We start from the raw sequence: 27,340 nt of genomic DNA on the forward strand, positions 1-27,340 counted from the left end.
GATTTATTATCAGTGCAACTTGGTAACGAGGGGCGTCTTCCCTCACCAGACGCCTGATCGAGTTTGAGCTCAGCACCACATTGAAGCCTTTGGGGAACCCGGAGGTTAAAATGCATCCAACGCAGAGGAGTGAGTGAGTGTGAGTGAGTGAGTGAGTGAGTGAGAGTGACTCACACTGAGACCTCTCTCCCTTTCACACACACACACACACACACCATGAAAAGAAAATGCATCTGCGACCTGTGCACCTGTGGGTAAGTCGATTCAAGCGCAGTTGGCGGCAGCAATGTTTGCTCTGGTTTTCATTTGGACTCCAGAGAGAGAGGGGGGAATGCACCAGTGCCCCCATCTCTGCTGTGGTTCACCGGTTGGTTGGTGGAGGCTGAGCTCGACACTCGGTTGGAATCTTTTTCTCTTTGACCGAGCCTTCAGCTCCCCTCTCGACTCTCTTTCCCCTCCTCGCTCCCTCCCTTCCCTCCCCTCACCCTGACCATTTCCCCCTCCTCGCTCCCTCCCTTCCCTCCCCTCACCCTGACCATTTCCCCCCTGCTCGGGTCATGACCCAACTGTGCAGCGCCTTGGGACGTCTCCTGACGTGAAAGGCGCTTTATAAATGGAATCTTGTTGTTGTTGTTTTCTGATGGATTTGCCATTCATTTTATGCAAAGATTCACAATCGTTTGTCGTGGTTGCAGTGCGGTGTCGGTAATCTCTCTATCCAGACTGCCGCACAGGGCAGTTTGCTGACCATACTCCAGTTTAATCCTCTTAATACAGAAGGATTATAGGATTGATCTGTGGTATAGTGAAGGTTAATACGAGGCACAGTGAAAATCAACCAAATCCAACCCCATGCAGGTGCTGTGCTTTCAAGTAAAGGTTAAGGATATGTAAAAATGGCTGTAATTTGCACTTCAGAAAGGTTATATTTTGTCTTGTTATACTTAATTGTACTTATTTGAGATTTTAAGGACCACTAGAGCCCCCAGTAATCCCCAAAGCCAACAAGAAACTTTATTTTATAGTAACAGGTGTGAGTGATGTCAAAACAATGATGCAACCTATGTGACCAGTAATGAAGTGTGATACAGTATTGTGTGTCAATCAGATATCCATCCATCTAGTAATATGCTTCTGCGCCAGTAGATGTGAGCAATGAACCTGCTATGTAGTAGAGGTAACCATAGCAACTCAGCCTAATAACAGCTACTGAGCTTTCTGTGATGGCAATGCCACAAAGACAACATACTTATGTAACACTGCTTACGCAAGACATAACCACTATAAAATGTTATAAAATCAAACCAACATAATCAACACAAAACATTGGAGTTATTCAATACAGTTATTCAATACACAAGTACTCCCGACTTTATAACAACACCAATTTACATTTATGTTGTACCTTTCACATCAGGAGGAAGTTTCAAAGCATCATCCATACGTGACTGGGAGCCTGAGCTGGGAGGTGGGGCGCGGGGGGCTGGAAGGTGGCCAAAAGTGCAGTCAAAAAAGATAAATCTTTAGGAAGTATGTTCTGATATTGGAGACCATCCTCCACCAATTCACCAGATTAATACCCAAAATGAAGGGTTTTAGTGTTCAGAAGCTGGGTAGACTTGGGTTATATATTGAGTTTGCCTACAAACCTCACACAGTCACATCTCTTTGCAGTGTATGATGTGAAGCGCTTTGAAATGTCTTGATGACATGGTAAATCCTGCAGCTTAGTGGTTAGTTTGAGAGGACCTGGGTTTGACTCCCAGCAGGGTGAAATGTTGGGCAAGTTTTCTTACTCTATGCGCCTCTGTTTACTTAGTAGTAAGTAGGAACCCGTTTGTAAGTCGATTGGCGGATCACTTTTCCGGAAGTAATAATTCCTTCAAAGTAAATAAAAATAATTTGGTTACTCAATCCACGACTGTTTGTGGGACACTGCTGTGCATAATTGGCTGCTGTGTTTCGCCAACAAAATATACAGTCAATTCACTTTACAGTATATACTGTGAAGTGCTTTGAGATGTCTGAAGACATGATAAGCACTATATCAAATGCAAAGATTATAGTATTATTATAAGGTGCTGTATCGAAAGCAAACTCCTTAAAGCCGAGGAAGTTGAGGGTGATCTGATTGAGGTTTTTAAAATAATAAAGGAAAAATAATGATAATAATGTCAATCCAGATGCTCTTCTCTCTGGTTGACACCTTTGACATTGGGAGAACATCTGAAAGTCTTAAAGTGCTTCACAACAGTGTGCTGGGCACCTGATCTGGGGGCGGAGGGGGTTGGGAGATGAAAGTGCAATAAAAGGGTAAGTGTTGAGTTGATCTTTGAGAATGTAGAGGGAGAAGGAGAGTCAAAGGGACTCTGTGATGAAAGATGCAGATTGGTAAGAAAGGAAACTTGTGGACATAAGGGTTATGGAGAAAAGGTGGGAGATAGCATTAAAAAAGTCTGCCATGAGCAGAATATGCTTGACAAATAGGATTGCCCCTCCTGTTCCTGTCATATAGAAGAGTTAATATGGGCAGATTGGCCATTTAACATCTTGCCTTTTTCTGTTATGGAACAAACCTCTCACTGTATCTTAACAATTAGCAAGTATAGTCATCAATTTGACCATCAATGAGACCACTTGCACTGTAAATTATACGTAGTTGTTTCTAAATGTTCCGAAACTGGTATTATTCCGATAGTTGTTATTCACTTCATGACTGTTTGTGGATGAGTGTGGCAAATTGCCGTACTCATCCACAAAAAGACTTTATAATGTATTATGTGAAGTGCTTTGGAACATGAATGTCCTCTGGACATGAAATGTGTTATATTAAATGTAAGGACCATTATTATAATAGTATTATTAAAAAAATCATAGTTTAGACATTTTTATATATAAAATGTACATTTATCACCATGAAATATAGGATGGATGTCAAGCAATAGATATCATTCTCCCACCCCCAGAACAAACATCAATATCCCCCAAAACTCCAAATCCATGAGATCTGTGGTGTGTGTCCCCTTGCCTACATTCTGCTACCCATTCATGGTTCAGTTGGTCCCCTTCCTCTTTTGGAAGTTCATACTGTGCAAGTTTAGCTTCTAGTTCCTTATTTTCCTCCAATAATGCCTCGTACTTCTGTCTCAGTTCGGTTACTTCAAGTCAAAGTGTTTCAACGTCTGCAGCTTCTGGACCGGCTGTTCCCAAATGACGTTTCAAAAAACTGATTACATCTTTTGTTAGAGCATCTGGAACTCCATCTTTTTCTAAGTATTATTAATATGATCTTTCCATCCAATAGAATTTTTTCTCTCTTGTAGAAATGCTTTTTGGAATTCTGCTGAAATCTATCATTCAGGCTAGAGTGAGGAGCCCCTTTTCCAGAAAATACTTTCCATAACTGAGATCTAGAAACCAGCTTTTCCACTGTGCAGAAAACATTTAGAATTAACTTCAGCTTCAGATTTGTAAAAAGACAGATAAGACACCTGTCAATCAATTAGCATAATAGATACTTGGCAAAATGATACTCTTGACATTGGGTGCATATATTAACGAACGTGTGTCAACCTGGCTCAGTTGGTAGCAATCTTGCCTCTGAGTCAGAAGGTTATGGGTTCAAGCACCACGTAAGGACTTTGAGCTCAAGTCTAAGCTGAAACTCCATTACAGTGCCGCATTGTTGGCAGTGTCATCCTTTGGATGAGATATTAAACTGAGGTCCTGTCTGTACCTGCTCTGGTAGATGTTAAAGATCCCATGGCACTCTTTGAAAGGAGAATGGGGTTTCACCCAATGTTCTGGCCTCAGATAAAAATTGGCCATTCACTTCATGGTCGCTTAAGTGAGATTGCTGAGCTAGAATCCAGGGTGGCATGCTTGGCAATGCAATGTCGGAATCGTATCAGTTTCCATGTGTAGGTAGCAAACATATATGTAATTTAGTCTGTTGGACACTCTTAAGCATGATGATGGGTTTCTGCAGGTGTCATACTGACTATGACCAAAATAAATCTGAAAGTTGGCACCTTATGACAATGTAGCACACCTCCAGGATGACCGGGACTGTCATCTTATGTTACAGCTGTTGTGGGGCTTGAATCATAGCCCTCTGACCCAGAGGCGAGCGTGCCACCATTTGAGTCAAACTGATACAGGGGTAACAGGGAAAAGTACTGTACACTATTCCGTTATGTGTATGTTCTCAGATGTTGAAGATTTGTTCTACTCTTGCCAGATCAATTAATTAAACAGCTTTTAAACAGATAAGTGGAATTTAGGTAATATAGGAGGGAGTAAAGGAATAGAGGACTTCTGTGATAAGACAGTTATGAATGTTCCCTTACTTGAACTGAAATGTAAATACAGTATTGTTCATTGAACAATGATTGTATCTAATATATATGTAACACGGTGTGCTTTCTTTGAAACTTCACATTCAAAGTAGAAGAAATGCATTGACCGGCTGCCAAATCTAATTTGTTTTCCAAGTGAATTGTGCCTTACATGTGGAATTAATTAACCAAAGTTATAATCCTTGCATTTAATATACATCTCCAAGTGCATCACAGGATGTACTGTAAAGTGTAGTAACTGTACTTTATAAGCGAACATGGCAGACAAATTGCAATAATGTCCTGCAAACAGCCACAAAGTGAATGACGAAAATCTAACGGATTTTGACCAAGACACTGCGAGAAACTCCCTTTTTATAATAGTGGCATGGGATTTTTAATGCCTGTCTGTGAAAACAACGCTGCCCCAGCACTGCATTGAGTGTCAGCCTACCCTAGACTATATGAATTCAAAGTTCTGATGTGAGACTTGAACTCACAACCTTTTGTCACAGAAGAAGTGTTGCTGCTAGCTAAGCCAGGCTGACATCATTGAGCCAGGCTGACACCATCTAAAATAAATCTAAATAAAGCATGGCATGTTCACAATGCTGACAAAGTTATTTACGCAATATTTTATATTTGTGTTTGAGAGCAGATAGCAACTAGGTCATGCGTGCTCTCTCGTGCCTCCCTGAGTGTTAAACCACCATCTTGAAAAACATTCAGTGGGAAGGTATTCAAATAGGAATAAATGTAGCCCAGAATAGAACATTTGAATTATTAATCACAGAGCTGGCTTACATTTCTAACTCTGTGTCTAATTAGAAGTACAATCACATACATTTTAAATAAACTCAAGCTAAGGTATGTCTGACTTTAGTGGCAAGATTCTAGGTGAAAGATTTCTTTACATGCTTTTCTAACTCCAGATCTATAGGTGTAGAATATTGATGCATCACCATGTCTCCACACTATTCCTCCCTGGCCTATACGTTTCATAAGTAATTACATATACCTAACCCACAACCCACCCCCCACCCCACACACACCCTGTCCCCACCAGCTACACAAAACGGATCATATAATTTGAAATATTTGTCCTGTCAGTCTGCACTTATACCTCTGCGCAAGGTATGTACCTAATGACTGAAGGCAAACTTGACAGCTAGTATATGATAGCAATGTCCTACAGACAGAAATGAAATACTTGTGTAATGGTGAATTCGAACAAGGGACATTGCTAGGACATGAAAAACTCGTCGTTCTTCAAAATAGTTGCTTGGGAAGTCCAGCATCCAGCTGAACCAGTAGACAGGATCTCAGTGTAACATCCCATAGCATCTCTCGACAGTCTCAGTCCTGAAGTGTAGCATAAATGCACAATGTTCCACCCCAAGCCCCCTGGTCTCACCATGAGTGGCTGAGAGTTTTACTGGGGCAGCATCAATAGGCAGGATGATGATAGCTGAGCAGTGTTTTGCCACCAAGTTCAATGTGAGTCATCATGTCACAGTGGAGTGAATCCAGGGTTACTCTGGAGCTTGTTCTCTTCTGTCAGTGAGAAGCTGATATGTGTGAAACCAGGTTAATCTTGCTGCACACACTGAGTGCACTGGTTTCTTCCAACAACAATAATATATAGTGCTGCTCATGCAAGGTAGCGTCCCAAAGCGATAAGATAATACGTGCTATAATTGAAGGGATTTCCATAGGCATGCTCTGAATTCAATGGTTCTGGTACTCTGCATCTTTAGCAAATACCATTGTTTTTTTGATGCATGAAACAGTGAAACCCTGGAGTGCCTAGAATGGGAGTGATAGTAAAAGGAGCTTTTTTTAAAAAAAATTACCGTTGTGACTCTAACCTTGACAAGTATTTATGGGAACTTGTTAGTTATCAGAAGTTCAATAGAGATAAATGGAAAGTACTTTTTCTAAGAAATAAAATAGGAGACGGTGTACTCCGTGGATGGAATAGAACATGCCAAAGGGGAAGCTTAAAGAGGTCTAGGGGTGTTAGGGTATTAGTTGGCTCATCATTCCCCAGGTCAAAACAGTGTGAGGCAACAATGAACAGGAAACTGGGTTACATTGCAGAATCATTGGAGTTATGATCCCTAGAAGTCAATGCTCTGATCAGGCCACGCCTGGAGTCCTGTGTATAGTTTTGGTTGGCACAACAAAAGGGGAGCAGTGAGATCATCCCCAACGTTAGATGAATAAGCTCTGAGCAATGTTTAGATAACCAATGCTTGTCAACCTTGAAAAGAGAGGTCTCAACAGGGATCTTACAGAGGTGTATAAAATTTTAAATGCAATTGAGAAAGTGACCCAACAACAACAACTTGCATTTATATAGCACCCCTCATGCAGGGTAGCGTGCCAGAGAGTTTAGAGCAAAACCCACAACAATACTTTCAGATATGTCAGAGCAGCAGACAATAGGGTATAAGTTTAAGGTCACAAAGGACAATTTCAGTACAAATAACAGGAAGTATTTATTTGCCCAATTCGTAATTAACGACTGGAATGTCTTCAACACGTTGAGGCCAGGATGTTGAATGTTGAAAGAAAAGTAGTGTGGGTATTAGAATCATAGAAATTTGCAGTCCAGAAAGAGACCATTTAATCCATTGAGTCTGCATTGACTCTCAGAGTAATAATTCTGGAAGGATGACATCAAATGGGCTGAAGGGTGTTCTTCATCCAAAGCTACCTCACCTGTGATGGCATTGCAGACATTTTATTTTACACTGTACCAAAATGTGTTCCTTATTATGTAAATTCATATGTTGCATATGGCAATTTTCTCCAATGTAAATGGTTAGTGAAGGAATGACAGGAGCATTGTTATAGATGTTGGGTTGTAGATCGTGGATTAATTTCTCTCCGTACAAGTTTTGGCCTGTTTTCAAAACAGGTCCATATAAAGCTAGGCACTAAATTGAAAAGGATAATAATCTTATTTACGTAGCAAACCATCCAATATTAAAACCATCCTCTTTGTTTGCATTCTCTCCCACACTGGTTGCATGAGCTATAGTAAAAGAGGCAGAGGCAAGATTGCAATCTTTGACTTGACTTCATTGTTTTGTTAGTATGTTGACTGAAAGGGAGACATAGACACTACAAACAAAGTAGGTGATGACTGACTTAAATGTTATATTTGTGCAAGATCAAAGCAGGATGTGGTTTCCTGTTACTTCTCTGCCTGCTCTCAGGTAAATGCTGTTCTGATAATATTCCACATGTCCGTGTTAAAGCCATTGAGTATGGGCAATACTTCAACCATATGCTACTGATGTGATGAGAATATATTATAAGTGTGTAATTAATTTAGTTTCTCTTTGTCTCAGAATATAGGAGTATCATAACCTAATGCTTTACTGCATGACAAAAAGACATAAATGTGTTTAAACCTACAATAGGCTTCTTCACTGTTAAATCCATTGAAGTGAACATTAAAGTGCAAAATCCAGGTCTGCAATCTATCCTTTGAACAAAAGATCAATTGGCCAATTTAACCATAATATACTATGTACATTTCTAACCAAAGCTGATGAAGTCCTGTAGCTCCTACCATATGTCTAAACAAAGATTTTTTTTATCATTTGTGTGTTTTTTGTATAACAAGTTACATTTGTATAGCGCCTTTCCCATCAGAAGGACATCCCAAGGAGTTGGACAATCAGGGATTTGGACCCGAGCTATGGGCTGGGATCAGGAGGGTGGAGGGCAGGGAGGCGAGGTGTAGGTGGGTGACCGCAGCCACGGTCGAAGAGGAGGGTCTTGAAACGGTCTTGAAGGAAGCGAGGGAGGGAGCGGCGCAAAGGGAATGTGGGATGGAGTTCCAAAGGGTGAGGGCAGAGAGGCTGAAGGACTATCCGCCGATGGTGGGATGGGACGGTCGGAAGACATGGAGCAGGCCAGAGGATGCTGAGTGGAGCGAGTGGACAGTTCTATATAACTGCTTTAATTTCAAGTAAAAGTACACATCACTTGTGTTATCTCCTAATTCACTACTGATTGAAAATGGTTACCTCTCCCCCACTTCTTCACCTCTTTCTTCTGAATCGTCAGTCATTCAGAATTCATTGAAGTGACAATCCTGAGTCACAATCACTGATATAAAAACACTGAAATAGAAATATATGCGTGAGAAAATAAATTTTATACTCCAAAACTGATCTCAATTTAAAACAGTGATTTTTTCACTCTGTTCTAAATTGAGATTGGTTTTAGAGTATTTTTTGTGAGCATGATTGCAATTACCAAATTGTTCTAAGTTTGAGTAAAATCGGGATCTAAACTAGTTCAGATCATTTGAATGTGCCTCTTCCTTTAAAAAAATATCAGTGTGCATGGTTGAAGGACAGTTTTAGGTTTATGATTCTTCTTCAACACAATACTCTAAATTCCCCAAGTGTTGCCTCTTCCCAACCTTCATCTAATACTCTCTGGAATTAAATAATCCAGATAATCCAGTGTGTATCTCTCCATTCCAGCATGTGCGCACTCCATTCCAGACATATGGAAATTTATATAAGGATGAAGCACACAGGCTGGTTTGGATACCCTTGAGCATGGTGATAGATCTCTACAAGTATCAGATACCCAGCTGATCAAAAAATTCAAGTTTTTTTTAATCCTGTGTCAAAAGCTTGGTTCTCTGCTTGCCAGTCAATGTCAGCGGTTGATCCTGAGTTGCTTGTTTTCTGTACTTTTATTTTCTATTTCACTTTTAAAAATTTATTGTTTGAATTTCTTGATGGACTGTGTAGTGAACGGCATATGGGGCTATCATTCCACGACTCACACATGCGAGAATATAGCATGGGATGAATAAAGGCCAGTTGGTTCTCAAGCCCACCTCCAACTCAAAGGTACTCTGTCAACCCGAAAAGTAATTGAGAAAAACCTCCAGAAATTCATTGATTTTCTCAGGGATTTTTGGGATTCACAGAGTACCTATGGTGCAAACCCTTGACTGTCCAATTACTTGGGTCATCTTCCTGACGTGAAAGGTGCTATAGAAATGTAATTTGTTGTTTTTGTTGTTGATGATGCCCACTGGTGTTCTGTTCAACTTTGGTCTTCTTCCCTCCATCAACCACATTCCGCTTCCCGCGTCCATCCAATGCACCCCAGCAGCACAGAAATCAATGTGACTCATGATGTGTTTGTTAATTTTACTCTGTCCCTATCCATACATCATACAGTACTGTTTTCAAGCAGATACTTTGTTTGTTTCAAGGATTCATTGATTTACCAGCAGCTGCTTCTGTTGGGAACCTGTTCTCATTGATGTTCTAAGCTTGGCCTTGTTGGAAGGAGGCAATTAAATTAAAGTTGGCATCTAGAACCTATATCTATTCTGAAGTATTTCTCTAATCTGATGTGAAGGTTAGTAATTCTGTACTTTTGCCTCCTATTCCTGTGATCAAGTTTAAGTTAAAATGAATTGCTTGCATACACAGACTTTTTCCATTAAGTGATAATATCCCTTCTCAAGTTTATACCCAGTTGGAAAGATCCTGCTTCTTACAGCCCATCTCACAATTTAAAATGATTCTTGTTGCTCTTCTCCTACCTCTCCAATATCTTGATGTTCTTTTGAAGTTATTGCATCAAATAATCTTAGTGTGACCTTATTGCCCATCTATGGAGCTATTCTGTTTGATAAAAGTGGAACAGCCAAATCGGAATGTTTTTCACAACTCTCCGCTTGCGGTCTGCATAATTGATTTAAGCCGTAACATCATCCTGTAACAGAGGTACCAATCTTTTTGAGTTTCTACATGACACATGCTTCTCGGATCACCACAAATCAAGGTCGCAAGAGAGGTGCAGATGAAGGATGCATTTCAGCCTAATTGATCTCATCCATCTAAAATATTGACCCTGCCTATCATCCCAATAAGGCCAAGAAAATCAGAGGACTACTGGGATTGTCAAAGGTTCTGTGTGGTATCTTGCCTGGGACTGATAGAAGCTTTCTAGCAGAGAACAGCATGTAACTTGCGGAGATCTAAAAAGGAGGAAAATCTCAAATGAAGCTTTTTAAAAAAGAAACAGACACACACAAGCACACACACACACACACACAAATGGTCCTGAGTCACTGCATAACCAGGTAATTAAAAAAAAGTTATGAAATACAAAACCAAATACTCTACAGTGAACTTGCAGTGCTGACTTTTAAATAACAATCTGATAACACTAAATAGCCAGCAACTTACGCTTTCATTTGTGACTTGTTTCACTTGAGATCTGCCTCCCTGGTAACTGGGATTACAACAATCCAAAATCCATCTCCCATGTCTGTAACTACTGCCCCATCCGGTGGCCAGCAGCAAGTCAGGTTACAATGTCCTGGCCAACAATCCCTCAGATAAAACTAGTCATTCACTTCTTGACTGTCCGACAATGCTGTGCGCAAACTGGCTGCCACATTTGCCTACAAAATACACAGTCATTACATCCTACATTAAATCCTGTGAAGTGCTTTCAGATATCCCATGTGAAAGACAGTTATTATTTTATTTTTATTGAAATTGTGAGCAGCAATTTTTTTGAAGTTGAAATCAGCGAGAAAATCAAATATACAATACTACACTACTTGCAATTTTTGACAATAGTTGATAAAACTAAACTTTAATGCATTTGATTAATTTTTCTTGATTTGTTCTTTTCTGGCCAGGGAGTTGGAGTTGAACTCAGTTGAAGTCGGTTGCTTCAAGTCGAGGTGTATGAGTAATACTCAGTTTGTACTAAATTCTGCAGAGTTTATTATACAATGTGCAAGGCTCTTGGTAGATTACTTTTATCACGATTTCTCATTTCAGAAGTGGAGAAATCAAACAATAATAATCGTTGCATTTGATATAGCACCTTGTACGTTGTTAAGATGTTTCCAAGTGCTTCACAAGCTATACTGTAAAGTGGTGTGACTGTGTATTTCGTGGGTGAACTTGCCCACAGCAATGTCCCTTAGTCAATGGAGTGAGTGTTTTTGTGGAGGGCGGGAGGATTGTTGGCCAGGATAATGGGAGAAACTACCTTCACTAATGATTGATTAATAATAATAATCCTTGCATTTTATATAGTGCCTTCACATGTGGTGGAGACATCTCAAAGTGCTTTGTAAAGCAGACTGACTGTATTTTGAAACGATTGAAGAAGTTATCACTAAACTGTTTCAGGAAACAAGTTCATCAGACAAAGTAAGATAATAATTTAAATTTTTCAGAACCAGTTTTGAAATCCCTGAATTTTCACTAAGTAGGAAATAGGGCTCCAACTGATGAACAGAATATTTGAGAAGATTAAAAATGTCAATGTGCAGTAGCACAAAGCTTGGAAGTAACATTTCAGATTTTTAAAAATACTTTCAAGGTTGGGGAAAATTTCGCTATAAACTTTTACTTACAATCTGTCAGCATGAGGTAATTATTGATACACCAGCCACCGCCGCTCTCTTAAAGCACAGGTGCGTGCCGCTGAGTGCACCTGGCTTAAATCAAACCTATTTTACTTTGTCTGATGAACTTGTTTCCTCAAACAGGAAATTTAGTGAATATGGCTTCTTCAAATGGCAGATCAGGCTGGACCATGTCAAATCCTACCGCTCTGCCCTCGCCTCTGCTAAATTGTCGTTCTACTCCAAGACAATCTTGGAGGCTAAGGACAACCCCAGGCTCCATTTCTCCACCACGAACCGGCTCCTCTGCCCACCCTCTCACGCCTCACCCATCCTCACCTTGGATACCAATTGTGAGGTGATGTTGGACTTCCTCAAATCCAAAGTCGAAGGAATCTGCTCAGCTGCCTCTGCCACTGCATCTGCTACCCCCACCCCCCATCTCCTCCTCCCTCCCCGGGCCCTACCCATCCCACCTTCCGCACCTTTGAACCTGTCTCCCCCTCCTCTCTCATCACCACCATAACCCGAATGAAACTGACCACCTGCTCCTTCGACCCCATCCCTACCCCTCTCTTTACCTCCCAGCTCCACCTCCTTGCCTCTCTACTCGCTGACATTATTAACCTCTCCCTGAACTCTGGTACAGTTTCCACCCCATTAAAAACTGCTGTCATGACCCCTATCTTTAAAAACCCTCCCTGGACCCTTCTCTACTCCCAAACTACCGCCCCATCTCCAACCTCCCTTTCCTCTCCAAGGTCCTGGAACAAGTTGTTGCTTCTCAGCTTCGCTCCTACCTCTCCCGCCACTCCCTCCACAAACCCCTCCAATCGGGCTTCCGTGTAGCCCACAGCACAGAAACAGCCCTGGTCAAAGTGACAAATGACATTCTGTCCATCTGCGACCAGGGCTGCCTCTGCCTCCTCATCCTCCTTGACCTCTCTGCTGCTTTTCACAGAGTCAACCACTCTATCCTCATCCACCACCTCTCCTCTCACCTCAACCTTCATGGCTCTGTCCTTGATTGGTTCAGATTGTACCTCTCACAGTGCCTGCACTTCATCCTCACAAATGGTTTCTCCTCTAGCCCCCGCATGTCTTGTGAGGCTTTCCTCAGGGCTCTGTCCTTGGTCCCCTCCTCTTCAACATCGATGTGCTCCCTCTTGGTGACATGGAGTCAACTTCCACATGTATGCGGATGACACACAAGTCTACCTCTCTGCCTCCACGCTTGACTCCAGGGCTACTGCTGTCCTGACTGAATGTCGGTCAGAATCAAGTCCTGGATGAGAGCTAACTTTCTTCAGTTGAATGTCAACAAGACTGAGGGTCTCCTGACTGGCTCCCGTCAGCACCTCCACACCTCAAGCGCTAACAGCATCACCATCCATGGTTGCACACTCCACCTTACTAAGCCAGTCCAGAACCTTGGCATCTTGTTTGATCCATAACTGTCCTTTCTACGCCATATCTCCCCCATTACCCGCTCTGCCTTCCCCCACCTCCGCTCTGCCACTGTCTGACACCGCATGCCGCTGAAACCCTCAGAAATGCTTTCATTACATCGAGGCTCGACTATGCAAACTCTTTGCTTGTCAATCTTCCCAACTCCTCCCTCCACAGGCTACAGATAATCCAGAACTCTACAGCATGTGTCCTCTCATGCACTCGGCTCCCCCAACTCCACTGGTTTCCCATCACAGAGATTACAGTTCAAGATCCTGGTCCTCATCTTCAAAGCCCTCCATCGACTTTCTCCCCTCTGCGACCTCGGATCCCCCTACCATCCAGCTCGCTCCCTCTGCTCAGCGGGCTCTGGCCTGTTTCACGTCCCTAGCCTCTCTCACCCCACTATTGGCAGGCGGGCCTTCTGCCACTTTGCCCCCACCCCTGGAACTCCATTCCACAGTCTCTCCACCTCGCCCCCTCCCTTGCCACCTTCAAGATCCATCTCAAGACCCTCCTCTTCGACCGTGCTTTTGATCTCCCTGCTTTCCCCCCTTGCCCTCCATCCTCTCCATTCCTGACCCCCAGCTCGGTCCGTAACTCTATCTGTCCAGCATCTTGGGACATCATCCCGACGTGAAAGGTGCTATACAAATGTAATTTTGTTGTTGTTGTTATGCTTAATAAGAGTATCATTATTATTTTGTATTTCGTCCACAAAATACAGTCACTCCACTTTACAGTATATTCTGTGAAATGCTTTGAGACATCTTGAAGACGTGATAAGGCATACCAAATGCAAGGATTATTATTATTATTATCATTACTAAACTTCTTCTTCCCACATCGTTCTTCCCTTTGAGTCCATACCTTGAAGTAACCACCTGTTTCCTGTTCTTTCACCAGGAGCTACACCGTCAGTACATATTGCCAGTCAACCATCTTTTATTGAAAAATTGGAAATAAAAACAGAAATATCTAGATATACAAGATAGTTTCCTCCCATCTCCAAACCCTTGTTCCTACGCTCTTTAACCACCCTTTCTTCCACACTCAATAACCTCGTCAAGTCTTCAAGATGTCTCAAAGCACATTACAGAATGTACTGTAAAATGCATATCTACATTTTTGCTGCCAAGGCATGAATGTGCATTCTGTCAATTGATCACTCCATTTAGTGCTGAATTTAACCACACTTTCTCCCGCACTCAATGTCTGCCCTTTCTCCTCGTCAGTGCTGAACTTTCTCTCAAATGCTGGCATTCTGTGTGACTGAAAACTCCAAAGACAGCTGCCAAAACCTTCTGGTTGGCTTTGGTTCCAGCCACTGTGCCGTGGTTGGGGGGAGAGAAAGGGTTCACATAGTCGGACAGTCTTCAGTTATTGTCAGGCTCGACTGCAGTATTTGACAGTGTAATAATATGATCACATCACAAGTTGCAATTTTCACCCCTTAAAATAGCTCTCAGGGTAAGCAATTACTTTTGCCTTCAGTGTCTCAATTGTCGGTTCAGGGAGTCCAAAGGGTGATCTACATAATGAAGTTGCAGAGGACTGAGGGCAGGTTAGCTGATAAGGTTTCTGGTGATACTGACACTGAGTACTCTTCCACCTTCCCCACACTACACACACTGTTTAAAAAAAGGATTGATGCATAAATAATAATATCAATCTTTGCATTGGATTTAGCGCCTCGTCATGTCTTCAAGATGTCTCAAAGCACATCACAGAATATACTGTAAAATGCATATCTACATTTTTGCTACCAAGACATGGATGTGCATTCTGTCAATTGACCACTACATTTAGTGCTGAATTTATGTCCTCATCATCACCCCACATGCAGGATGGGGAGGAGGAATCCTCCTCCATACAGGCATACTGATGTTTTATGAAAGGTAAATCCCATTTACATGTTTGTTGATAAAGTGAATTGTACCTGAATGTTGTAAAATTGCAAAGTAAGTATTTGGAAAATTAAACAAACCTTGTCTGTGACCACTTGTCTGAGCTTGTAGAATTGTTACCTGGGTGAAAAGCACTGGAATCTTATCTTTCTTAATGAAATGTCAATTTTCCAGGCTCAATGAGACCAGCTATTCCTTCTCCTTTTCAATGCTGTACTAATTAATCAAGAGCATCCCACATTAGTACATTGCTCTGCCAGGTGGAGACTGCTGATATTAAGCTAATAGAGATCTTTTCTGCATTGGATATCTTCAAGTCAGCTACCAGCTCAGTATGAAATCAAAGACGTACTTCAATGGAGTGAAGGGAGCCACTCCAAGATATGCACAGTGCCCTCATGATTGCTGAGAGATCGCCAGAGTGGCTCAGAGACAGAGATTTGATATAATGGGTTTCTGCCAAAACTGGAAATTTATTTCAATCAAAGTACAGCTTTATGTTGTTTTCCAATAATCCTTACATTTAGAATAACGCCTTATCAAGTCAGAAGCATGTCTTAAAGTCCTTCACAGGATATGCTGCAAAGTGGAGTGACCGTGTGCTTTATGGACAAAGGCGGAAGCGAATTTACTTACCGCAGTGACCTATTAAAGATAAGAGTTAAACATGCTTTTTGAAGCATTTCTATAATTTGTTTAATGGCTCCTGGATTGTAACGTTACCATTGATTTTAATACTCTTAACTCTAAATGCAACAATTTAATAGTTTCCAGATCTTATTCATTATCAGTTCCAATACGATCTGATCATTACAATTAGCAAGCCATGTTTATAATCAGCTCTAAACACACGCTGGAAAATTCACTGGTTTAAAGGTTGGTGCTTGACAGCTCCCACTGTGTATGAAAGAGCTTTAGGAACATACCGAAGACAGAAAATAGATATCCTCCCTAAGCACTGCTACATTGTTATCTCTGTTACATGCTCATAGCACATGCACAAACAAGGTAAAATCAAAGTTCACAACCAAGGGAACTGAAATGTCTGGCATAGATTAGCACTGAAAATATTGACTGAGCTGTAGAATTATTTTCTGTGCATACGCGCCACAAATCACTCCACAGGAGCTGGCCAGTGCCAGATGGGACATGAGCTTTTCAGGGGATGCAGTAACCAAGAAGAGGTCCGGGAGACAATGAGCAAAAGGATTGGGAGAAAGACACTGCAATCTGCTCTGCTTCTCTGGATGTACGTGTCATTTGTTCCTGTCAACTATATTGTGTTGTGAGTTGAACGGCCTCGGCAATTAACTTATTTTCTTCATCAAATATCCATTGTGGGAATCATCTCTGTACCATGATGCTTTCAAATGGGTGTTGTTTTTACACTGGGACCATTTTTAAACGTTTCATTGCAGATGGAATATCTTTCCATCTCCACTGATTAATAGTGTTTATACACAGCCAACACCTTTAGATTAATGTGAATCTTGTTCTTGTGAATGTAGGAATTATGTACCACATTCTCTCATCATTTCATTTCTATGTTGTTCTTTATGTAGTCAGCAGGACAATACAGTACAATATGGATTCTTGTTAAAGGAGATATTGAAAAGATTCAGGGTTAAGAGATTGTGAGTTATTCAGAACTTTATTTGCAGAGGCAATGGGTCAGTAGAGCAAGAGGACTCGATTTCAAGGTTGTAAAGGCCAGTTTCAAGACGTGTATGGGAAATATTTATTTACCAGTGGGTAACTAGCGACTTGACAGGTTGCCAGGCAGGGTGGTTAAGGCCAGGACACTAGACTCATTAAAAATAGCTTGATGCTGAGATGGAAATACAGTAGGGTGTGTATTATGGAAGGATGAGATCAATAAAAGAATGAGTCTTCTTCATCCAAACCAATCTTGTAATCCAGTGATGCTATGAGATGTGTCAAAGGAATCTGTTGAGAAGTTGGATGTGTAGGTGAGATGAATCAGTGATCTACTGCCTGAAACTATCATTGTTACTGTTGCACAAACAATAGTGGTACTATTGTCCAGTATGAAGTAATCTACATGGTATGACACTTTCCTTGTTATTATGCAAGTGCCTCAGGCGACGATCCTGATTAATTATTTGGTGGATAACTTTTACTGCCCTGTGCAGTGCCTTACTACTTTATTTTGCTTAAATTGTTTAGTCAGTTGTGTAAAATTCATAAACTTTCTTTGGTTCATGGTATATTCACCATCATTTGTAGCACCCATTATACCACCTCAGCTGAGATCAGTTATCTTAGCACAAATCAGAGATTCCATCTGAGATCACCCTGATGTGTATAATTCAGTTCCACTATAATCCAGTTGAACCATCAGGGAGCATTTTAGGACAAAATTCAATGCAGTTTATATTCAGAACAGAATGTGTGCAGTAATATTAATTGATAATGACATCATCGAGATGTCTCATAGCGCTTCACAGGAGATGCAGTATAGTGAAACATTGCATAATTTTTGAATGTTCTACATGGATGTATTATGGAAAAGAGAACAGTATAAATTAGCTTTGATAGTGACTTTTGAAGGGGCTCTATATTTACAAAGGCTTGCATGGTTTCAGTGTTTTAGTTTTGTGACAATGCAGGCTTTAATAGCTAACCAAGCAACAGCAAAGAAAGAATCTGTTTGTATTGTTGAAACTCTATGAGAGGTGACACAGTCTTTGATTATTTGTCTATTTATGAATTGATAATGAAGGTGATTTGCTTGCAAATGAAATATGCTGTTGATTTTATCTGTATTTGGTTCAATGGCTTTATTGTTGCTGTCTTGTTGAGGGCTCCATTTTCATGAATAGATTGACCTCCTGGGTTGCTATTTTACTATTTCAGTTTGCACTGTTATATAAAGTTGCACTGTAATAGACACTGTCTATTCATCACCAATAAAGGAGCTTGAAAGTTTAACACGTGTCATGCTACATTAGGAAAATGCATGTTGTTCATCTTCTTTGCTTAGCAAAAAATGGGGTGAGGAGAGAAATGAGATTCACACACAAAATGGATTTGTATCAGGGTGAGATATGTGTTTGAGAGAGTTAATTACTTTTTACAATCCATATGGTACTGAGTAGCAGGCATACCTAGCACCAGCTGCTTAATCCAGGTCCTCATGCAAGGGCCTTGGCAACCTGGGACTTGGACGTCAAGAACATTAAGGTGGTCAGCACATCACAAGCTGTTCTGTAAAGGACTGCCCACCACCCTGAAGGCATATGCCCACCAGATAGCTGATGAGGAAACTCTGAGGCTTGGGACGACAGCTGCTGGAAGGCATTACCTGGAATCCGAGTTTGTGAACACAGGTTGGTTCGTCCGATGCCTGCAATCCACCTTGATTAACCTGCAGAGAGGTAAGCAGCTGCTGCTTAAACTCTGCACCTCCAGTTGGTGTAACCATCCCTCAATAGGAAGGGATGTGTGTCTGAGCTGTGGACAGATGGTGGCAATGCTCTCACCCATTTCATACTGAGATGGGTTGCCACCGAGAAGCTCGCAGGATTTCCTTGTACCTACTATCCACCTAGTGAAGCTCAAACCCACTCTTGTTAGATATTAAACAACCAACTAGTGACTATCCTCCTTGGGGAGAGGTAAGTGGGGTCTCCTTGGAACAGAACTGGAATCGAACCAGCCCTCTGTGGCGGTCTCAGTAGTCTGGTTCCTGAGCCAGTTGGATCCGCAGTATTCTAGGGCGCTGCTGATGACAGCACAGCCAGCCTGGCTCATTGGCAGGAGCTGGAAGGGCAGACCAGTCACTGGGGGCAGGGAGTCATCCCACTCAGCTCCTGTTAGCCCTGCAAGCCAAAGCCCTAACGGGTAGGGTGGTCCTAGCTGGACAAGCAGTGGGAAAGCTTGCCAGACACCAATATCAATGGCGAGCTGGACAGGTTTAGTTGGTTAGACTCCAGCAGTTACCCCAACCCATACTCTGAGCTCCCCAAGCCTTGGCTCTTGCCAACATGTTTCTCACTCTGTAGTATTTCTCACAATAGACAGATGTATTTGCATTATGATCTCATGCTGTGCAGTGTTTTATTGATGTCACAGAGAGAAAATATACAGTTAATCCACTTTACAGTGAAGAGCTTTGAGATATCTCAGTGATGTTATAAGGCACTATATCAAATGCAAGGATTATTATTATTACCTGTGCTTTTGTAAACTATCTTGTTATATACATTGGTTTAAGCATTAATCTGAGGCAGTGCTCAGGTGCGATCAGTTCAAGCTCTGATGTGTTCCTCGATGAGTGCTTGAACCTATATGGGAGTCACTGGTCTCGATAGTGTCATTGTGGGGAGGCGTATAGGGGAAGTTTAAGATCACGGAAGGAAAAATAATCGAGCCAGAATTCCTTCCCCACCCTAGTCTATCCTACACTTTTTTACAACTAATCGCCATGTAGCCCAGGAGCAAATCCCCTACTTCCCTCTGCCAGCCAGAGTTGGAACATCATATTGCTGTGCTAAAGGCAAAGGATGAAAAGTAACAAATACTAAATTGAAATCCCTTTACCATTGCAAATCATTCATCCAATTGGAGTTTCTAACCCTTTCAGTTATTAAGTTCCTTATAGGTCATGCTTTGATCTCAGACTCAGGAGGATTGAAGTGTAGATGCCCTTTGTATGATGTAGAATGGGCTCATTCATTGGATCTACTCAAAAGATGGGGCAGATGTCTATCCCTGTGACCTTTTATTCACTTTGACTAGGCAGGCTACCGCATGGAGTGTGAAGTTGTATCATGTATTTTGACTACTAAAGCTATATACTGAAGACTGATCTTTTTTTAATCAATTTGAAATCAAACTCAAGTTTCTGTATGAAGTGTGAAGAGCAGGAGTGAATGTGAAGTTCTGCCAGCCCATTTATCCACTTGGGAGGTAATTATCACACCAAATCTATTACCAAATATTTAATTTTTCACCCCAATTTATTATATTCTAACCTAGAGACTTGGGGGCACTCTCTCCTCCATGTCAGAAGGGAGTGGGATCAAGTAAATGGTGCTGCCCTTCAGATAATATAAACTGAGGTTCTGTCTGACAATTTGGGTGGACGATGAACATCCCACGACACTATTCAAAAAGAAGTTTCTCCCAATGCCCTGATCAACAATAAATCCAGAATAATTGATCATTCACCTACTGGTTATTTGCACAATTGGGTGCCACATTTGCCTTCATAAAAACAGTATCTACCTTTGTCAGTTGTTACTAATAACTTTTCAATATTATAAGGCATTTGAAGAATGTGAGTTTGTTTTCTTCCTTGTTCAGTTTATTTAGTATGGTTTGTCGTTCACTCTGAAGGAGATCCAGTTGATCTATAGATAATGTTGACTATCATTGTTTTATTTCTGTCATAATATTCCATTAAATAATTTATTTGTGATGACGGTGATGTCCATAGTGCTTCTTATACATAATGTGCATGCACAATGCATCGGAAGTGACGTCAATTGCACTCCTGGATGTTGTGTGGATGCGTGTAACACACATGAAGTGACGTCAGCAGCAATCTGACTGGGAAGTCAGCTATTTTCTCATGCTTCACTTATAAAGCAGCCTCTGAGCTGTTGGATGCTGAAGATCACATTATAATGAGGTTCCCCTGTACTTTCAACAAATTGTGGATAATAATTTACAGCTGCTTTGCACGATATCTGATTGCATGAAAGGTCTAGAAAGAGATTCCCCACATTCCTCAAAATTATAACTGGGCAAGAGGGTAAAAAGACACACATTTCATTCTCCATAGAACAACTATTATTGTATATACTATGGAGAGACTGGAACTCATTTCAACATTTTTATTCAAGTTTTTTGTCTTAAATAAAATGTCTAACTCCCTTTCAAGTAATCATTCTAATATGTCACCAACAGACATTTGCTTTAGAATAGATTGAAATTATTTTTCTTTCTAAGCTTACAGCAATTTGTAACATTCTTGCCTCTGTGTATGACTGTTTAAGACCTACATCAGGATTGGAGCTCATAGTCTAAGATGACACTCCAGAGCAGTATTGGGGGAGCACTGCATTGTCAGAGGTGCCATCCTTCAAATGAGACTTTAAACCAAAGTCTCATCTACCTTTTCCTCAGCTGGATTTTAAAGATCCCATGACACAATTTGAAACAAGGAATTTCTCTCAGTTTCTCTCAGCATCTTAGCCAACAACTGTTTAGGTAATAGACAAAGTACTGCAGATGCTGAAAATCTGGTATAAACACAGAAGTCCCAGTGACTTCTGTGCTTATAACCTTCTAGATAACTTCATCATCTACCTCTTGGCTGTTTGTGAGACCTTGCTGCGTGCAAAATGACTGCTGTGTTTGTGTACAAAAGCAGTCCCCACAGTTGACGGTGATTAATGTAAAGCACTTTGAGATATTTTGATGTGATAAAACGTTATATAAAATATAGTTATAGCTTTACAAAAGATTCAGTATATTTCCACACTGTCAGGTTTGAGCTTACAATTAATATTCAAAGTTTGCTCCAACATTTGACTGGCAGAATTGTTGTGACCTTAAAAACATATTGCATAAATGGCCTAGAAAATGTTATGTATTTCATGTTCAAACAACCTTCTACATAGTGCTTTAGTATTTCAGCACTGCAACAATCAGCATTGTCCAACTGAATTTTACCACAAGGTGGCACTATTTGCCTTAAAATGGAATCAAACAATGTGATGTAGAGTTTACCTTTATATCCATCAGTTTATTTCTCGTGAGTATAAATTCTGCATTTTTGGAATAAAACCACACTCATTTGTATTTTTTCATCACTGTTAACCANTTTTTTTTGCAAAAGTTTTTACTGGAAGAGACCCAGCGGCCTGAAATTCCACCTGGTCTTAGCCTGTATCTTACAACGTAAGATCGCTCATAACTGTGGAAATTTTTTAAATTGGAGGTTTGGATTCCCGCAACTCTTAACTAGAACCAGCTTTCGAATTAAGAATATTTTAAGAATTTTCCACAATTACGCACGATCGTTAATTTTAAGACAAAATAGTTTTACAGGTTAAGACTGAGTGCAACTCTGGGCCCCAGACCAGTGACATTATAGGAGGAAGAACATAGGAGGAAGAAACATCCCTTTCTGATAGCTAAAGTAGCTATCTTCTTTTTTTAAACAAGCAACAAAATGTTTTCAATGTAATATTTTGCAAGAATACATACTACATACTCCAGGTTGAGATGTTAAACTGAGGTCCCCTCAGCCTGTTTAGGTGGACATTAAAGATCCCATGGCACTACATGAAAAGTGAAGGGAGTTTCTCCGGGGTTCCTATCAACAATTCCCAGATAAAATTGCTCATTCACCTCATGGCTGTTTGTGGGACTTTTGCTGTGGCAAATTTGTTATTACATTTGCCTTTAAATACACAGTCACTACACTGTACAATAAAACCCATGAAGTGCTTTGAGGCATTTCAATGATGTGTTAAAGCACTGTATCAGATACAAGAATTATTATTATTACATCAGTAAATTGTGCATTCTCAGATGAAGAAAACCTATAAACCAGGTTAGAGGAATGATCTGGGCTTTTTTTTATCAGGAGAGAGGTAGTAGATACCATCGTCTTTCTGCTGGTGCCTCATTAATCTGGGAGATCCATCTAAAGTAACTTTATTTCAGACAATAATATGGTGGTGATAAATTAAAATACTTTTAAACACTTGCTAACCAAATTCTTTAGAACTAATATGGCCCCAACTACAAGATGTTCCTTTTAATAAACCTTTTAGTGAGAACAAAATTACATTTATAAAGCGTCTTTCACATCAGAAGGGCGTCCCAAGGATCTTAGGGTTAAGGGTTTGCACCCGAGCTGGGGGTTGGAATCAAGAAGGGTGGAAGTTAGGGGGGTGGGAGGGTGGCTAAAAGCATGGTCAAAGAGGAGAGTCTTGAAACAGGCCTTGAAAGAGGCAAGGGAGGGGACGAGGCTCCTTGAATATTATTTTTAAAGTTTCTTTAAATTCAGACTTATGCACTATGAAACGGTATTGTTTGTAACTTCTTTACATCAGCTGAGAGTGAAGCTCAGAACGCTCTAAACCTTGTAAGATTGCCAGCCAGTCCCTGTGGACAGGACCCCACATTGAGCACCTTCAGCTGTTTAGAGCAAACGAGTTATCATAACACATGTGGCAGCGGGAGATGACAGGCCTGAGAGTATCCAAATAAACAGCCAAATACCAATGTAAATTTACAAAGCAAGGCATCCTTCTCACAATCATCCATTCTTCACCACGGATACTTTAGCACCCACTGGGGTGTAGAGCATGTAGAGAAAACAGTAGCAGTAGAAAGTATGGCCATTCAAATTATTGTTTGTTTGATGCAACTCTTACCATTTCTAAGGGTTTGTAGGGCTGTTGAGACACTTTCTAACAAGATTACTACACAGAAACGTGATTTCAGAAGGCACTATAATCCCACCCCATCTGTCATTAGGCAAGTCGTATGTTTTACATTTCAGACCTGATATGAGATATGATATGAACTTGCAGAAATGTTTGCCAGTGTGTAATTGTGTGTCATGTGGAATATAATAACTGTTATGTTACAACCATTCTAGCTGGTGTCTGTTCTGTTTACCTGGTATGTTATGCCACAAAATACACTTTACAGTATATCCTGTGATGTGCTTTGAGATATATCAAGGACATGATAAGGTGCTATATGAAATGCAAGGATTATTATCATTATTATATACTGGGTATGTTACCTGACCAGCTGGTGTAGTTAAAGGACATTTGTTTTCCAACATGATGAGATCAGGATCTCACGCTGTTTGTAGCTCTTCATTTGATTCAATCAGTTGGGATGTACAAAAGCGATCCATTGTATTCAACTGATGATAATTTAAAAGAAAATATGCTTCAAAAGAAAACCCCACAAGCTGTTTACCTTTACTGTGATGATCATGGTTAACAGACATGTTAACTGTTTTAACTATGTTCTCTCTGAGATAGATATTTTTAGTGATGAACTCCTGGAGACCTTTCCCTGACCTAACAAACGGGGGCAGATTATGACCTGATGGTGATATAATATAGGTAAGTCCGAGAGGCACAGACTGAACAAATTCTCTTTATCATGCGGAAACATACAATACCTATTGTACTTCTTTTTTTGCAGGATATCTATCTATTTCCCAAAGTATAACGATAACCTGTGTGATAAAATGTGATAGATTGTGTCTTGCAACTCATGGGGCAATAAAAGATGGAGCCAAAGCCTTTTGTGTGCTTGTTAAAAAGGCCAGGGTAACAAAAGCCAATGTTTCTCAGTGTGCAACGCAGAGGCCTTTGTGTGCAGTTGACTGCGAGTGAAATGAAATCCCACAGACTGTAGCCTTTTACACTTTGTTCTGTTGATTGTGAAACATGTTTTAATGTTTTTGGAATGTTCTGGTGGAAAAAAAAGTAGCTAGTTTTATCTAGCAGAGTCTAACGTTACACCTGTGACATTCACAGAAAGGTCTAAAAGCTTTTTTTCCCCCAATGACAATAACCTCATTTCAGACACCAACTATTGAAAAATAATCCCCATTTATCTACTGAGCAACATAGGTTTTAATGACTGAATACACTAGTGAAAGCTTGTTTCCTTATTGGTCTTGTTTATTGTATATTTAGTCTTGGTTTGTAATTCCCTCCACCCCCATCTCTTTTCAGAATTGACCATCGCTGCATTTCCAACCAAATTTATTTCTGCAATGTCTTACGTATGTCTTTTCCTGTTCAGTTTAAACATTCTTCCTGGTTCTACCACGGGGATAGTATTTCCGAAGTGACTGATCTGCTCACATCCCCTGGACCAGAATGCAGAAAATTCAAATGAAGCTGCCTTCCCTGAAAAAAGGTTTGGTGGCAGCTGAACAATAAGGGAATTTTCACTTTGGTATAAGAACAAGGTGTTTTGCCCTAGTGCAAAGCTACTTTGATCACATTTAGGTTGTAAACAGTACTTGGAAATGCAAACTCTCCTTTTCCTCTTTCATCTTTTTCCTGTTGCTAAGCTGTTGACTGGCTTACATCTTACGTCTTTCTCTCTTAAATGAAGAGGCAGCTAACAAATGCTTTACAAGGGCAGCTGAAACTCCCTCTTCCCCTTCACTATGATGATATTGCATTTTCATTCTTTATTTTAAAGATCCCCCCTTAATAAAGGATTGGGAACTTCTTTACTGTCCTGGAGTTTTTTGAGGATCTCAAGTATATAAAGATCCATTAAGCCTTTCCAAAAGATAATTTGCAATTCCCTTCATACCTGAAAGAGCATTTTTCCATTTCCCTTTGCTGCACAGAAGCCGCTGATGTGTGACAAATTTAAATGATCCTTTACATTTACAAGCATGTGGGTTTCCATGCTGAAAGTACTCACTGCACTGGGAAGATGATGGCTCATGAATTGCATTGAAACTTTTCGCAGTGGACAAAAGTGAATACTATTTATTAATGGGATAATGTACATATAATACATTTATGCAGTTTCAGGAAGAAAGTTCATGTCTTATCTGCTCTGCTTCTCCAGCTTCATTCACAGTAGTAAAGACTGATTTAGAATTGTTTTTGAACCTGCTTTGCAGAAAAGCCCGTAAGTGAAACACACCTTTTACCTCTCTATTTCCTTGAATGAATAAATAAGAATCATACTGTGCATTTCAAACAAACTATTTATAGTATAATTGCTGACCAACCCACTCGATGTGCCCATGAGGGCTTCCATTATGAGTGTGTAATTGCTGAACCTGTGTTCCAGATGGTTCTGCACTTAGGAGTACTTCAGCACTTCGGCAGGTTTCAGCCCAGCAATTTGCCTTTTTATAAGTTCCATGCCGTAGAGCCTGTTGCAACCACTTGTTTATCAGAATAGAAGACGGTTTTTGGTCAGCCAGGGGTCCGGCACATGTGGAAACCCAACACCTTGGTTAAGAGTATCCAAGCCAAGCTGAGATTTCCATTCATCCCACCTACACATGGAAATTCCAGCGATAGTTTGTTGGAATGGAATGCGCACTCTCCCCCGGAGGGATTCACCAAGTTACATAATTCTGGAAAGTATTAGGTGCAGTTTGGCAAGAGGCAAGGCTTGGGGACCCCAGAGTGTGCATTGGGTTACTACTGGAGTCTAACCAGTTAAAACCACACAGCTTGCCATCGATAACACTGTCTGGCAAGCTTTCTCGCTGCTTGTCCAGCTAGGGCTCGGACCAACCTACCCTTGTGGAGTCCTGTAGCTCAGTGGTTAGAGCACTCGCTTTGCAAGTGAGAGACCTGAGTTCAATTCCAGGCAGGGCGAAACCTTGGGCAAGTTTCCTTACTCCACACGCCTAATAATATTCCCTCCAAAACAAAAACAATAATGAATTCAATCCACGACTGTTTGTGGGACACTTCTGTGCGCAATTGGCTGCCATGTTTCGCCCACAAATATACAGTCAATTCACTTTACAGCATATTCTGTGAAGCTCTTTGAGATGTCTAGAAGATGTGAAAAGCTCTATATCAAATGCAAGGATTATTATTATTACTACTACCGGTTAGGACTTTGGCTTGGAGGGTTAACAGAAGCTGAGTATGAGGGTTCCCTGCTCCCAGTGACCGGTCTTCTTTACTCAGTCACAAGAAGAACAATATCATTTATCTATATATTTATTTTGGTGACAGAAGAGAATGTAAGGTACAGTAGCTTGTGGGAACTGAAAGTCAACGGTGCTGAAATATTTTGTTTTGTTTTGAAAATTTGCATATTTAAAAATAAATTGCCAAAACATCTTTTTTCAAGCAATAAAAGGATAAATAACTGCAGGAGTAAAAAGCATGCAGTTTTTATAAACTTTTGTGGTCCACTTTAGAATTAGTCTAACTCATAGCTGTGCCATGTGCAGTTTAGTGGTGATCTGAAAACCCACTTGTGCCATTGGCTACCTCCTGCCAATGCCCTCTTCCTATATTTCCCACCTCAATCATCTCTGTAATACACTTTTAGATAGTCTCCAATGTTAAAGCCAAGTTGTTGACAAGATTTCATCAGTGGAGCTTGTTTGACTCCAAATATTCTCCTGCTTTTTTGTTTCAGCGCCTTGGGACGTCCTCCTGACGTGAAAGGCGCTTTATAAATGGAATCTTGTTGTTGTTGTTGTTATGTTA

The 27,340-nt window shown here is 40.7% G+C and overlaps 1 protein-coding gene across 1 annotated transcript in view; it reads left to right on the top strand.

The window, feature by feature from the left end:
• The first annotated feature begins 210 nt into the window (after positions 1-210).
• The window catches only part of LOC103178081 (stabilizer of axonemal microtubules 2), a 42,599-nt gene continuing 15,469 nt past the window's right edge, over positions 211-27,340 (top strand). The window contains exon 1 of the mRNA XM_042346820.1: positions 211-254. Within this exon, the coding sequence (XP_042202754.1) occupies positions 217-254 (38 nt within the window). The 5' untranslated portion in view covers positions 211-216. The remainder of the gene's footprint in view (positions 255-27,340) is intronic.

This window comes from Callorhinchus milii, unplaced genomic scaffold (assembly GCF_018977255.1).
Source record: "Callorhinchus milii isolate IMCB2004 unplaced genomic scaffold, IMCB_Cmil_1.0 Scaffold1, whole genome shotgun sequence".
Lineage (NCBI taxonomy): Eukaryota > Metazoa > Chordata > Chondrichthyes > Chimaeriformes > Callorhinchidae > Callorhinchus > Callorhinchus milii.